General features: G+C 42.8%; 1 protein-coding gene and 1 long non-coding RNA gene across 5 annotated transcripts in view; one reads left to right on the top strand and one right to left on the bottom strand.

Moving 5' to 3' along the window:
• Window positions 1-14,599, bottom strand: part of MTMR10 (myotubularin related protein 10) — a 38,305-nt gene extending 23,706 nt beyond the window's left edge. For 2 of the 3 annotated variants that reach the window (XM_090148755.1, XM_031616443.2), the window contains exons 1-3: window positions 13,688-13,896; window positions 12,489-12,549; window positions 1,106-1,242 (exon numbers count right to left, since the gene is read on the bottom strand). In XM_090148755.1, the coding sequence (XP_090004881.1) occupies window positions 1,106-1,242; window positions 12,489-12,549; window positions 13,688-13,747 (258 nt within the window). In that variant the 5' untranslated portion in view covers window positions 13,748-13,896. Of the gene's footprint in view, window positions 1-1,105; window positions 1,243-12,488; window positions 12,550-13,687; window positions 13,897-14,417 lie in introns of those variants that run through there. The other variant, XM_090148754.1, reaches the window with a different exon arrangement.
• The window catches only part of LOC149916248 (uncharacterized), a 40,800-nt gene continuing 38,084 nt past the window's right edge, over window positions 13,387-16,102 (top strand). Inside the window, exons 1-2 of one of the 2 annotated variants that reach the window (XR_016470322.1) lie at window positions 13,387-13,705; window positions 14,594-14,774. This is a non-coding gene — a long non-coding RNA (uncharacterized LOC149916248). Of the gene's footprint in view, window positions 13,719-14,593; window positions 14,775-16,102 lie in introns of both variants that reach the window. The other variant, XR_016470323.1, reaches the window with a different exon arrangement.

Below are 16,102 nucleotides of genomic sequence, written 5' to 3'. Positions count from 1 at the left end.
TAACAAATAGAACTAAAAGAGTTTAAATATTAAGAATTCCTCCTCGATGCCAGTACAAATTCCCCAGTGCAGACGATTCTGAGTGTTCTGAGTTCACCTTAGTTACAGTACACTGCATGTGGCCACTTACTCCTTTCACATAGAACAGAAGCAGTAAAAATCTCAGCCCTACTCAGTGAATAACCAGAGCAGGAAAATACAATTGAACAGTAACACCCTTAAGTGCACTTACTCAACTTCAACATCCACTTAAAGCAGTAGCCATTAAATTGACACCTTGTTTTTAGAGGAACAAGTAACAAACAAGTAACATCATCTACTTTTGCTCCTTAGAACAAAGGCACAATCAGTCAAATGCCAATAAGATTTGACAACTGCTTCACAACCAAAAAAATGTTTTGGTCATGAAGAAGATTTAACTTTTTGAAGTAGCTTTTGTCAAACCGCTCTTAAAAAAGTGTCTGTGTACTTTTGGAGCTTTATACCTGCATAGTTAATGCAGTATTTCTTTGAAAACCACAAAAGGAATACAAGACAACTCCACTGAAAATAACGCACAGCTCACAATTTGGATTTCCAACCACCACTGTATGCTGTGCTGTTCAAAGAAAACCGATTAAGATTTTGAATTTCACACTCCTGCTCTGACAAAGGCTTGGTTTCCTTCTTTTTGCTATTGCCTCAGCTAAGATGAAAGCTTATTTCACAGTTACTTTGTCCTCCTTTCACTAATCCCAATAAAAGTTGAACACATTAAAGGTTTTGCTGATCTGACACTCGTGTAAGAAAGCAAATATTTTCAGTTCTCCTCCTCAAGGAGGAACACATCTTTATATAATTCCTGCTTCACCTTTTATAAAACCACTTCTCCATGAAGCCTGAATAAACAGAAGTAAACAGAGCAGGCTGTAGTTCCACCCCAAACTTGCTCTGTTCTTATATTCTTGATTCAGGAATGGAATAGCAATGCAGAACAGGACTGTTCAGTTTGCTTTATGTTAGAAGGGATCATGACTATATCAGCTATGAGATTGGTTTTTTTTTTTCCCTAATAAAATCTTATTACATTTTTTGTCATGATGGAGCGACATGAGTAGTAACAAACCTGTAGTGGCATTGGGTCATCCGTAATAAAGGAAATCTTGAAGTTAGTGCAAACCAGTTTGCCCCACAGGTCGTACTGACTTGTATCTGTTGCGATGCATTTTCTCACAAAATTGACTTCATTTACCACAATTTCACCTAGAACAGAAAAAGGGGAGGGAAAAATGTAGCCTACATAAATCTTGATTCTAAGTTTGTGGTACCAAGAAACCCCTCTTTAATCCATTTCAAGATAGACACAGCTGCTGGGGAAACCTCGAGTTCAGTTAATGCCATTCTTGGGAATGAAAACATACACACACAAAAAAACATAGACAAAAAACCTACCTTTCCAAACCAGGTAATACTGCTTAGTAGCTAAAAGCAAAGAACAAGCCTTTCCTTCTATCCAGAGTCTAAAACCTGCAATTCTCCATTATTAATAAGTCACTGTTTAAAGGACAGCGCTGTTCAAACGAAAGGCTCACATTCACATAATTCAGCTAGTATTCAATTTAAAACCTGAAACTAGTTGGTTACAGTTAAGTATGAGACTATTATGAGCTTTGTAAATTCAGAAAATTAGTCTGCGTGTAGCTTTGCATTTATAAACACATGTTCAAATGCTTCCATAAAAGAAAAACTGGGAAACAAAAACATTAAGCACTGTTTGTCATTTCAAAGTTTCTGCTGTGACCACCTAATGAAGGAGACTAACCACCTCATTTTGCAAAACAGAAGATACAAGCGTCTATTAAAAAACCTTCAACTTACCCAGGACAACCTATGAAATAAAGAAGTCTACAGGCAAATGTAAATGAGAATGATTTTTTTTTTTACTGAAAAAAGTAACTCCCTGCACACAGTGCTACTTTTTAGTTCTACACCAGAGGTTTCTGAAATGGTAACTTCATTCTTCAGAAAGAAAACTTGGTGGTTTATTTCACTTCTATATAGGGCTATCACTTCTGTCATCAACCACTTCCTTCTACTGCTGTCTACTCCAAGCAGTGTAGTAATGGAAACATGTTCAAGGAAAGGGTAATTTTACATTAGCTGTACAGGTCTTTTTTTGTTTGGTTCTTTGTGTTAAACAAAGAGTAAGGACTAAAGATCACTGAAGACTAACTTGCTGGGCATATCTGGACCCAGTTATCTAAGGTGCCATCTCAGAACGCCTGCTGCTTTGCAAGGAAACAGTCAGTTCTTTGGACAGCTGTACTGATGGCAGTAAACAGTTACCTGTGTGCCCCACGAATATAGATACAGCTCTGACTAAGCCTGCCATCCCTCTACTGATAGAGAAGGGCTTAAGGCACCCAAGTAACCATAAATTCAAACATCTCTCCTCAGTATTTCCAGCACTTCAGCACCTGACCTTGGAACCTCTGCACCCTTCTCCAGTCTTGAATTCCAGTCTCTGTGCACACCTCTCCTCCTAAGCCATTGCACAGTCCACAAATGAACAGCTGGAAAGAGTACTGCAGTGAGAAGGCAAAGGAACAAACAGAGAAGGAATGCTCACCTGCATCCAAAGATTTACGCTCGTGATGAAAAGCTCCACAAAGGAGGGATCTCCAGAAAGAGATCCTTCCCCACTGGCACTCAGCCCTTAAATGGGGTCTAGGAGTTCCACACTGCCAGTAACACAGCTGAATTGCCTTCACCTGTTCTCCCACAGCTGACCCAGTCCTTGCCTCAGGTGAACAATCGCTGGTTCAGGCTGGGACTCAACAGTTCCCATACAGCCATTTAGCCACATGGCTGTAACTCGCTCATGATTAGGCATCAGGCTGAAGGTCACTGAGAGCAGCAGCTCAGCTGTCACACAAAAGTCTCTTGCACTGACTGGTCCTGAGCTGGCAGAATTACAAGTAGTATTCTGGAGGGCTGTCACATCCTTCCAGTTAGAAGATGGAAGGGGACAAGTCTCACAGGCCTACGGTTATTATACTGGGGCACAATCTTCTTTATGAGAGAAGTAGCCAGAAGTAGGAAGAGTTGGGAAGATGCTCTAAGGACAGGCTGACGTGCTGGACCTTCAAAATATTTTCTCAAATGTGGTTAAATATGCCTCCAAATTTCAGGAGATCGTCAGTAGCAATTGAAAACAATATGTACCTCTTAAAATGAGGTACATAAAAATGAAGCAGCCTATTTCTAAGCACTGAAATTAAAATATTACAGTACTTCTAGCAGAGCCTGGCCTGAAGCCTCTTAACATCCCGGGTTTTTTCCTAACAAGCTATTTGCTTAAGTAACTGCAAAAGCACAAACTGTGTATTTAAGCAATTCCTTCTCACTGTTGGTGTTAATCTACAACTACTCAGTGCTGAGTTCTCTGCCTGCCAGGCTTCTTCCCTGCTCAAGTCAGTTCTTCCAAACCTAAATATTTACCCTTCTTCCCCCTCTCTCAAATACACTGGTATACTATTGCATCTCTAACTAAAAGATATGGAGAGCAAAAAAAAAAAAAAACCACAAAAAGAGAACGTCCAAGATAGGTATAGGTATTTTCCATGTAATATTTTCTCCTATCTGTTACCACGTAAAACATTTTCTTACTAGCACACACTCTTGCTCAAAGCATAAATTACTATTACCAAGCTATTTTAGTACTTCATGCCTTTGCAAATCTCTTTAATTTGGAACAACTACAGTTTACGATATGCCCAATACATCATTTTCTTCAGCAAAGCTGGTCCCTCTCACCTCCTTCCTCTGTTCCTCATAATTGCATAGCTACACTACAACATGCTCGTATCAATCCTGTTTTAGTGCAGCTTCATTTATTCTCATTTCTTCCAACACAAATACATTCTGGATTGTTTGGCCTCACTTGGATTTTCTGTTTTGCACTTGAGTTTATGTGCCTAGAGCAGAACTGTCCGTTTGGAACACAAGTGTTATAAGACATTGTCTGCATACCGATTTCCACTGAAGGATTTAAACATAATTACAACAAAACATGAGAAAGTTTGCCACACAAACACAAAGCACAGGCAGTTTTCAGAAGCCTCAGTAAGACTTTTTAAATAGCAGGTTAGTAATTTAATGTGGACCCAACGCTCATCCCTCAATTAGATGTCTGCAATGAGCAATACAACAAGGACAGGCCTTCCAAACACAACACACGTTTAAGAAAGTTGCTAAATGTAAGTAGTAACGTGTCGGCCTTGCACAATGAGGCCTTCTTGTATTTGTAGTTCAGTAGGTGATTTTGGTATGCAACAACAGAGCTATTCAGAGATATTACGCTGCACATTTTTACAATGTAGCTGTTGCTTTTTTCCAGTAAACAGTCACAAGCTGTTCCAGACACGGAACAGCAGTCAGTGCTCCATGTGACTCCAACAGGCAAAGAACGATCTCGGGAGACAAGAGCAGTTTGTTTAAACTCTGACAGGAAACCAGAAGGAAAATTACAGGCTGCCACCCTTAAGTATAAAGCCTAATAATGATTAATAAAAGTATTTCTACTCTGGATACATGAATCACAAAAATAACAAGAGAGACTGAAAGATTTATCCAACAAACACCTTTCCCGGAAAATACAGCTTCAGAAACTGATCAACTTCAGAAAAATCCTGCTGAGCTTCCCAAAAGCACGCCCAATTTGACCTTTCCATATTTGAGATGTGAATTCATGGCACGCATTGTATCTAACCAACCATGATGCACAACCCATTACAACCCAATGCAATCTCAGGAGCTAGCACGCATGGGGATAGGAGACAGCAGAGGCAAGACTGGCAGAGCTCAGTGATCACCAGCACATCGTGGCTGCAGGGCAGCAGCACCCTCTGCTCACCCACCCTGGGCCTAAGTTTGGTCCAGTATTCCTTGGCTGGTAATTGGTCGACAGCAATTACACCCAATTAAGGAAGCAGAAAAGCAGCTTGTGTGAAAGACCGAGTCTAAAAAGTTCACAGTAGTAAAAATGTTATTTCAAGCTGTCATTTACCATTAAAGAGAAGCATTAATAAGTTCACTTGTATTTACAAAGATGCAAGTCTAAAACTGTTCCAAAATGATTGGCAAATAGTTAAGTTTGAGTAGAAGTTTTCAAAAAGAAAAGTTCTGTTAATAAGCAACTGAAATCTGCAGCATTTTCCTCCATTCAGCTGCCTTTTCTCTTGTAGTAGGAATACAAAGGTGGGATAGGTTGATTAGCATGCTCTCAGCATTTGGATGTAAATGCCCCTACTCCATTCCTACAAGGAATGGTCTGTCGCTGTGCTCAACCCCTTCCAAACCTAAGAAAAAGTATTTGCAAGCTCATGAAATAATCATTTTTTCTAATTTTCACGAGCTCTTACAGCAAACTTAGGGATGAAGGCAGTAAAGAAAAAAAGCTTCACGACAGACATCAACCACTTCTTTCCTCTCTACTGTTTTCCAGTATTTTCATAATTATGAAACAATCTGCATCACTTACGTCGCTGTGCACCTGCAGAATGCAAAGTAAAAAATAAAAGCACAAGCCTTGTTCCAAAAGGTCAGCTCAGTACTGTGACTACTGGGGAGCAGAACATAACCTGATTGTTTTCTATCTGCATTCATTTCAAAAAGGAGGACCTCACATGTCTGTCAAAAATCCATGCTCGCTGCTCACCAGAGAGTGGTGTGTTTTAAACACACAGCACCAAAAGAGCTTGCTTTGCCAATCTGATTTAGAAAAATTGTTATTAAAATATCATATATGAATACTATACAGGTTTTTTGTGTGCTAACAAAAAGTAGAGCACAGCAAGCTTCTTTAAATTTCAGAAATAGCAAGGAAAAAATGTAACAAAAACAAAGATTGTTTGGTGGAAGTCTTCAAAAAAGAACTATTCCATCCCTGGAGCTGCTCAAGAAATGTCTCAGTGTAGTACTGAGGGACACGGTTTGGTGGAGAACTGTTGCTGGTAGGTGGAAGGTTGGTCTGGATGGTCTTGGAGGTCTTTTCCAACCTTCATGATTCCATGATTCTATTCTTCTAAACTGCAGGAGTAGAAAGGGCATCCGCATAACAGCAGCTGGTAGTCGTGAACCTTACAAATGAAACTGACCATAAGAGGGATCTGGACACACACCCCATTGGGCAGGCAGTGCAGGATGTGGGAACGAAAAGCAGCCACTCAGCAGGAGTTCAAGCGACCAGAAGAGAATATCCATCCATTACTAGGAATGCTCCCATTAGTGACCAGGCCCAGAGCAAACCACTGCAGCAGCTCAAAAATCCAATCACACTTACAGAATTGCTTTAATCCAGCATAAACCTGTAACACAGTTCACATTCATTCCCAGCTGAACCCTTGTGCTGGCACTGCCATTTGTGAGAGACTTGCTGACTGCACAGGACTGATCCAGCTGAAAATTCTAACTATGCATTTTTCTTCTTTTTTTTGTCAGTCCTGATTTCAACTGAAATAGCTCTGATCTGGTTTGTGCTAAAGTAGCACTAACAAGTGTCAGCACGAAGTTGTAAATAGGAACACACCTGTGATTGTGCAAATTAAATAATGAACTGCTCTTCTTGGCAGCAGTATGGATTTTTAGGCTGAACTAAAACAATCCTACCAACAAAAAAAATAAAAGGTTTTGCGCTGAGTTGGTCACAGTTCCATAACACAGTAGGGAAGCTGGCGAGGAAGGAAAGTGTTTTGTGTTTTGCATATTTTTAGTCTGGCTACATAAACTACAGATCCCCAAACCCTGACTTTGTTTACACATACTACAACCCGTAGCAATTTGAGATGATTGCAGTTCTCATCCTGTTACTTCATCACAACGTCACCAATATGAAAGGCTGTTCTGAACCTGTAAAATGCTTATGGGACAAGCATAAATTACTCGGGGTTGGCTTAAGAATAAGTAAGTCAATAGAGAAATGTCCACTTCTTGAGAATTAGTCTGCTGAAAACTTCTTTTACTGGAAATAAATATAACTGCTGCAAGGCCAATAAGAAGCCGTTTGGTCAGCTGATAACCCAAAACCTTCAGTAACATTTTATTCCCTTTCTGGCCCCTATGACATGTGGCACTAATGGACTTCTCTGTAAAATGTGCAAGGAGAAACATTAAAATATTCTATTTTAAAGCACATCTGGGCAGTTTCCTTACTGCACTACAGCTAAGCTGTTGCAAATATGAAATAATCTTTGTATGTATGTACAAACACTTAAAACATATTAGTACTCAGAAACCTTAATAAATACATGCTATGTATTCTGAACAAAGAAAGCAAAACAAACTGACTCCCCCCAGTACAATCCACTCATAAGACTGTATCTGGAATTTAGATTCCACTTACAGACTGCTTGTATTTGTATGATGCCATGCCTTAAGAAATAAAAAAAGCCTAAACAAAACCAAAACAGCAGTTAACTGAACCCAAAGCATGGGTTTACTGAGTCGAGCAAACAAACATCAGAGCTGTAGAGTAACTGTAGAGTGCATTTAAAATACACTTACTGTAAGTGATACCTCAATCACTCTAAATATAAGTAAAATGCTTGGTTTGTTTTTAAACTTCTTGCAATGTGAAAGACAAGTTTTCTGAAAGCTGCCGGTTCTGTTTTCAAATCTAGAATTTAATTACTTAAATAACTTACTTAAATTAAAGACTCACATCAGGAAAAAGCCCCCAACTCTGCCACGTCTTCATCAGCTGCACGAGCAAGAGAGCCTTGGTTAGAAAACAAGTGCTGGAAATGACCATCAGCAGCTGAGTATGCTTTGGAAATGATCAGTGCTGGAGTTGATACAAGTTCCATTAAGCTCTCAGCACCAACTGGCCTTCACTATTCACCATCCACAAATGAATAGATCTAACAGATCAAGCAGTACATGTCTGAACATCAACAAATTTGTCCACAAATATACATGGGAAAAGGCACTGACAGTAACAGCATTATGACTTGCACTCTATGACTTAAACAATCCCAGTTTCCTCTCGGAGGTGTTAAAACAAAGAGATTACTTCTAATACACAGTAAAAGCTGATGTGACAAATCTCTGGGGTAGACACTAAGCTCAGTGACTCGGACTCTATTTCTTGCCTTGCTGTCACAGTGCTGGCAGCATGTACTCACATCACAACACCATCACTGCTCTCCTACAGCTCTGGGATGCCATATACCAAATGAAAACGCCAAGGAAGGCACAGCAGCTCAAAGCAGCCAGGAAGGAATGAATGTACCTGGTGTACTACATGCCGTGGTGTCTCACCAGAATGTACATTCCCCCTCCTATCACAAGATGTGTTGCAGTTGTTCTGGATCACGATTCAACATTCTAAGGATTCGCAAAGCAGAGAAAAAGTAGAAAAAGAGTTGGGAGCTAAATCAAAGGAAAATCATACACTTCTAAAAGATTAAAGCTTTCCACGACAGTCTTAAAAGATCCCACAATTAAACCTCTATATTTAGCTACCGATCAAAGGGCATACATATACAGAACCAATAAAAAGGAAACCAAAACAAAAGAGAAGGTGAAGCCAATCAGATTGGTATTACTAAATAAAAAAATGCATATATATTGGTGAAAATCTTGAACACAACAAGCAATTACACCTCAACCAGAGCACAGCACAACAGGAAATCGTTCAGAAGAAATCATGTGTGAGACCAGGAGGTGATCCAAGACATCTAGCATGGCTTCACCAAGGGCAAATCGTGCCTGACCGATCTAGTGGCCTTCTGTGATGGAGATGTAGCCCTGATGGACTTAGGAAAGGCAACTAATGTCATCTACCTGGACTTGTGCAAGGCCACTGATTTGACCCTGTACCACATCCCTATCTCTAAAGTAAGCAGGGAAGGCAGAAGAAGCAAACTGACACTGACTTCTGCATCTAACCATGAAACATGGCACAAGAGACTGTGAGTAACTGTTCTGCAAAGCAATTCAATGCCAGTAATACCTTAATGTGAGCAGGTCTAACGATCAGTATGATATTCTAAGTCAGTTCACTTCTGTAATGTTACTGTATAAACTTTTAAAAACAATGACAACTATTTCTAGCTGGTTTCTAAAGCCTTACAGATACCAAATATTACCTTAATCTATTAACAGATTTGCACACAGAGCACTACTTTAAAATAATTACTACAAGTGGGTATTAAGATTCAGGAGAGACAATCCTTTTCTCACTCTTAATCGGATGTTCCAGAAGTTGTGTGATGTCCTGCAGAGCAGCTTGTGAGGACCCTTATGCCTGATCATGCCCACAGCACAGGGATTCTGGACCAGTCCTTCAGCACTGCACTTCTCCATACAGTTTTTCATTAAAGTCACAAAAATATACACTGCAATATATTTCAGCAAAGTTGCACAATTTTCTTTGAATGCTTTGGTGGATGTCTCAAAAATGCAGACACTGATGTGGAAAATACGCTACAATTTATTACCAGAACAAAACACACCCTCAAGCTTCAGCTAAGTATCAGTAACGATAGCTGTATCACACTCTGAACTCTCCCCAGAGCACTCAATAATTACTTACTACCTAGGCAAGTCACTTTTATGAGCTTGTAGCAGGCTACTTGCCACTCCTCTATTTTCCCTCTTGGACAGCTAAGAAACCAAGCTATGCAAACAAAACAGAAAAATAAGTGAAACTGTTGCACAGGCCAAATCTTCAAGCAAAAAAAGTTTTGATTAGAGAACAAGACTGGAAGAATGGAATTACAGAAAGAAAAAGGAATACATTTCCTTAACTCCATCCTACAATGTTATGAAGTGTTGCGGACTGAAGTCGTACCAAATTCTATAAAATCCCTTGCTTTTTACTACTGCTGTATCAGTGTTGCCACTAACTACCAATGTTTTTACTTGTTTGAAAAAAATAGTCATGCTGCTTTTCTGAAAGCCACACCTTTCTCAGGGCAGGATGCTCCACGAGAATATAGGCTTTTGTTCCAACAGTAAAGACATCTATCTATTCCTCCATGAACCAAAGGGAAAATTAAAAACAAGTTATACAGGTTCAAAGTTGATGCCAATATAAATTCCAAAATTTATTTTTGTTATTGGTTTTCTTTTTAGAAATAAAGGCCTCTTCATTTTATAACTTGACTCATATTATTTCCATGTCTGGAACTCCCTTTCCTAACCTCCACTGCATAAAAATACAAGTTAGATAGTAGGCTATTTAGTTAGCCATAGTCATTCTTTTGAATTTTAGTAAACTACTATATCAAAATCATTATATTTTAGGAATCTGATATTTAATGCAGCTACATGCAGTTTTTGAGGATTGCTACAGCGATTAATTAAGAGCTTGTGCTGATATTTATTTTCAGAGTAACTCCTTAAAAAGCCAGCCAATTAAAGGAGCATAACCAACATTCAGCCGCTCAGGTTTGACTGTTTTTAACAGCAAAAGCAATTTCACTCAGCTGTTACAGACAAGATATTAGGAATCCCATACTCAAATTGTATTTGCAGGGGAGTACGAGTCAGCTTTAATGTAATTAAATGCGTTGGAATTTGGCCAGAAACAAATCCAAAAGCCAGTCTACCCAACAGTACAATGCGTACTTGTTTATACACTTTTCTTCTGCACCATTTGATGACAAAAACAAGAAAATGCACTCAGGCTTCTGCTTAACTTTAAACAGGAAGAGTTTCATTTAACTCATTTTAAATAAGTCACTTCTAAGCTTCACCACACCCTTGTACAGACAAAAAGATTTAGCCAGAACTGTAGCTGTATGGAGCCGTGAATTTTATTATGGAATAATTCAAAATAGCATCTCAGAATGATATAGAGATAGAACTTTTAATTCCATGGCCTGAGTCCCACTCTTCCAATCACTTTCTATACTACCAAAGGCAACTTACTGCAAGTGTCCCAAAAGCAATCAAATGCTGATTTCACAGATGAGGGAAATGAGAAATGATGCAAACGTGGGACAAACATAAGCCTGCTGAGAAAAACAAACCCCCTCAGCATCAGCTGAAGTGTACTTCAGAGTTTCACAAGGGAAGAATTAGCCACACAGCAAAAAAGTTACTGCGTGCAAGTTGTTTTCTATAGTTGCTCACACAAGCACCCACAGCAAAGGCAAGAGGTGTTACATTCTGAGCATTTTGAGAACAGCAATTTCTTACTGCCTTGCATTTACTGTGTAATGTCTCAGAGAATAACATGCAGTCACTTCCTCGTGAGTCAAAGGCCTTGGATGAATAACAACTAACCAGTAAGATGCCAAGTATTAAGCAGAAGTTTAGCAAGCATAGAAACGTAACTATGTCAAATACCGAGCAGTCTTAGCAACGTATCTTAGGGCACTTCTATTATTTTTCTTCATTAAAGAGTTTCAGTGAGCTGATATTTACTCTGTCACTTGAATGTCTTCTACCAGGTTTAGCCTCTTCGGGGCCTCACCAGACCATACCACCAGCAATTAGTACAGCTTCATGAACAACAGTTCAAAACAAAGCAGTAAGGGAAATAATTTTCAAGAGCAACTTTTTTATTCTATTGACTATCTTGAAAGTTACCACCTTTATCAGCTTAGACAACTTGATGGCAATAGCTTCTCCATCAGTGTGTGTGTAAATTCACATTTGGTAACATATACTCTAAACACTAAGGAAAAAAACCTAACACTTCATGCAGTCCTGTTTTGAACTTAAACATTACACTTAAAAACAACAAGATTTTGAGTTGGCCAAGTGTATTGCTGTGATTAAAGTAATCATGAGAACAGGTAACTGTTCTTTTTGGTATCTGGAAAAGGCTTTAGGAAATCCTCATCGATCAGAACGTCATTTACCAAACATTATTTCTCATTTAAAATGTGGAAGAGCAAACCCCTTAGATTTTTGCAACTACGAACAGTACTAAAACATTGCTTTTGTGATTCACATATTAATTCACCAAATCCAAAATCATGTAACAGTTGGGTATTAAGAGTAAGTGAATAAAGATAACATCAGAAGTCTTCTACAAGTCAATCATGCCTACTCAGAGAAAGTTCTCAATATACTTTCCTTTAAAACAAAGGAAGACCACAAAACATGCTTTAGCAGTGGGTTCAGCATGCCTGTGGAAGTCTGACTACCTAAAAAAACCTAATTACTGGAAGACTCTTCTGGAAAGAGTCACAAAACTTACAAAATTTGCAACAGTTCCATATGTTATACTTGCAGTAAAACAAAGACATTATTCTACACCCAAGCAAAATTCCATGTGTTTGTTAAATGTTTCAGCTTTAGGTAAACAGGTTAGACAGCTCCCTACAGACTACAATGACAGCAGATGTCCCTACTAAGAAGTTTTATTCCCTTGAGGTGCATGCTACAATTAAAATAGGGAAAACAATCTACACGTTACCAATCCTATTAAAACAAACAGAAGTCATCAATATATCTCTGTTGAGATATCTGTCAAATTCCTGGTTTATGCCTACCTGGCAAAAGTACTGGTTCCAGTTTTTTAATCCTGGGTTCTGAAGTTACATGGTCTTCAGTCTGGGGGAAGGAAAGAGAAAAGGGAATTTACTTTAATATAAAAATCACAATTTTGCAACAAGATACAAGTTTATCTGGGCAAAGGAGAAAGTTGTTCTTTTAAGTCAGAGCTTATTTTTAAAAGAGAGGCTCTAAGCATAATAACAGCTTTCCATAATGCTATCAACAGGCTGCAGACATTCAGCTCCATACTAAAAGGATGTTATAATACTTTAAGTGCTAACTTTCTACTAATCACATAACTCAGGACACAGTAAGCCAGAAGATAAATAATAACTACAAAAGCTTGAGTCCTACAACAAGCTCCATACAAACACAGGCATTAAGGTTTGCACAAAACTCTCTGCTGGCTTTTGATGTGCATGACTCTCCCAGCTTAGGAGACCAAGCCTAGAACATATCTACCTGCATTTTAATTCCAAACTTCAACAATAAAAACCCTTCTGTAAGAAGATGGGAACCCTCAGCACAGTAACCTCAGTGCTCACTCACCTTTCTTATACTGAAAGCATTACCAGCACCTTCCAGGACCAACAGTCCCAGAACTACACAACCCTGGTACTTCACTTTTACCAAGTTTCTCTGAAAAAGCAAAACCAAATCCACCTGCCCATCGTGCTGCTATAGCCGGGCTGCCCGGCGCTCTGCAGGTACAGATAAATAAATGACTGTCAAGTGCCAAAGCGCTCTCTCAGCGCACACAGGAAATCCCGGCAGCTTTACTGTGACTTTCTTATTCGTGCCACCAGCCAAATGTTACAAGTGAAACGACGGCCACAGTGAAAGGAACCGCTCTCAGGTTTCCGCAGGTGAGGCCGCTGCCGCCCAGCACAAAGGAGGCCAAAGTCCCAGGAGCCTGGAGCGCTGCTCTAAGCCGAGAGCCTCGCACGGTGGGTTTAACGGACACGAGGCCGCGCTCGGGGCCAAACTGGGACTCATCTCCACGCACCGCCGTGCGCTTCCGTTCCTCCACGCACCGGGACCCCGGGGCCGCTCGGGGCCCGCAGGTGCCGCTCCCCAGGGCCAGGCTGGGGGCGGGCAGCTCGGGGCAGCGCCCCAGGGCCGGGACGGAGGGCAGAGCCGGCGGCGGCCCCGGGCCAGAGCAGGGCGGAGCGGGACGGGGATGAGAGGCTGTTACCTGAGGCAGCGGCAGAAGGTACGACTTGAAGGTGGGTTTGGGAGGCTTGAGAGAAAACATCGTCGCTGCCGCCGGGGATCCCGGAGGGCTGGCGGGCGGGGAGGGGCCGGCGGGTAGGGCCGCGCCGCGCCGTGCTGAGCCGCGCCGAGCCGAGGAGGCCCCGTCCCGCGGGGGCTGGGTGCCGACAGCCGCCGGCGGAGGCCCGGCGCCCCGCAGCCACCCGGGGCGGCGCGTTCCGTCACGCGGCGGCGGCCTCGGAGGGCGGCGGCGTAGGCGGCCCCCGCGCGCCCCCCTTCCCCAAGGGAGGAGTCAGCGGCCTGGGCAGGCCCGGCCTGGGGCTGCCCCCGGCCCTCATGGAGCCCCGCGCGGCTCCTCCGCCTCCCCGCGGCGCCGCCTCCCCGCGCAGGGCCCGGCGGCTCCCTACGGCCGGCGGCGGGCGGGAGGTGCCGGCGGCGGCGGCCTCGGCGGGCGGCGAGCAGAGGCGGGCTGTGCCGGGGCGGCCATCTTGGGCGGAGGGGGCGGGGAGCGGCTTTCCTACGGCGGCGCGCAGGGGCCAAGCGGCCGAGGGCGGGAGGGGCCGCTACCCCGCGGCGGGGCTGCCGGGCTCGGGCTCGGAGCGGGGCGGCGCGCGGCCCGAACCGAACCGTCGGGCTCGGCTCGCTGTCCGCTGACCGGGGCGGTCCCCGAGGGCCCCGCTGGTGGGAGCTGACGGCGGTTCTTAGAAAACTACCTTTTTAATCGTCGTAGAATGGCGTGGTTTGGAAAGAGACATTAACGATCGCCGAGTTATAGGTTACAGCCAAGTACGTCAGCTCGTTTTCTTTGCGGAATCGCAGCCGTCACAAAATAATTGGCATCTTCGAAGCAGTAGAGCGTGCCAGCAGCACTCATTTGGTGTTCTCACAGGCTGCACAGCCCCGCGCTCATTAAACCGTTAACATCCACGAACGTCCCGCCTGCTCCCGCTGGAGGACCGCTCCCTCGACCCCTCAGCGCACCGCTGTCACCCCGCCACGGGGAGCTCCCGCGGCACAGCCCGGCGCCTGCCGTTAGTTGGTTCCGTCGCCGACTGGTAAAAAAATAAGAGGTGGGTGGGGGTGCTCGCCTGTGTGTGTGCCAGCTCTTGTAACAGGTGAAGCGGCCGAAATAATTCCTGAATTGTTTCTCAGTGAGTAAATCGGGAATTTGGAAATGAACAGGTTCTGTGCTCTCTCACAGCTCTCGTGTTCTGTAGCAGAAAGCTGTGCACATAGCAGATGTCGGGAGCTGGTTGCCATGGGTTAGAGAAGGGCCAACTTTTGCGTTCAAGGTGACGGCCCTGTACACTGCAACGCAACAGATACGGGGCAGAAATAGCAGTGATACTGTTACCCACTTCCATGCTGTTATTTCTGACCAGACAAAAAGTAGCTGTAGGTTACAAAATCTTCCCGGTTTCCTCCCTCACCCACCAGCGTGTGCTTCCAGATGAGTGAAGGGGAATTTGCTTGCAAAGCCTCCTATGGGCACAGCCTGCCCTCTGGGCAAGCACTGAGAGCCCACATCTGCCCCTGCCTGTCATGAGAGGAAACAGACATGAAAGGCAAGGTTTGGGGGCACAGCATTAAAACATAGACTAAAGCAGAGGATTTTGACGCTTGGAGGCTGGGAAACATCTCTGCGTGAGGCCTGCAAATGGAGGTTTTTACTGTAACCCAGGGTTGTCTCAGACAATTAGCTTTAAAATCTAACTTCAGCATGAATAAACTAGTACTACCAAGTTCATCTTACTGCCACCTTCCACACAAAGTATATCGCATTGTGGCTATGGAATGTTAAGCACATCTTGGTGCTGCCCTGGCTTGCTGCCACAGGCGTCTTTTGCTCATCACATTAAACTTGTGAATAGCTGGAGAAAGCAGGTGCACATCTTCAACCACAGAATGCCCTTTAATTAGGTGCACCTGCTGGCACTGCCCTGCAGCCAGTGCACTGGAATGAAGGAGCTGGGGATCTGTGGGCTGGCTATGAGTTAGACACAGGTCACAGCAAGGCTCATGGGATAGGGCCATGGAGGCCAGGATGTGCCAAAATAATCATCAGTACAGTATGTGGGCACTGTAGCCTCACTTTATTAAAAATGGTGGGGAGTTTTTCATTGGTTTTTTGTTGTTGTTGTTTTTGTTTTTTGCAATTTGTCTCTTAACAGCCCACATTTAAGATATCAGTAAAGGCCTGCTGCAGTATAATAGTATTTTAACATCACCACAACATAAAGACAGTGAAGAATTAGAAGACTCCAAAAGAACAGAGACATTTTTAGGCACAAAATGACACACGCAGCACCCAGCATCCATCACAAGATCAAGGTCTTCCCTTGCTGCAGTTAACAGGAAACACATCACACAGTGTTATGTGTTCAGTGAAAGAACAGAC

This window comes from Phasianus colchicus, chromosome 12 (genome assembly GCF_987193195.1).
Source record: "Phasianus colchicus chromosome 12, bPhaCol1.hap1.1, whole genome shotgun sequence".
Lineage (NCBI taxonomy): Eukaryota > Metazoa > Chordata > Aves > Galliformes > Phasianidae > Phasianus > Phasianus colchicus.
This window is presented reverse-complemented; position numbering and strand designations above follow the sequence as displayed.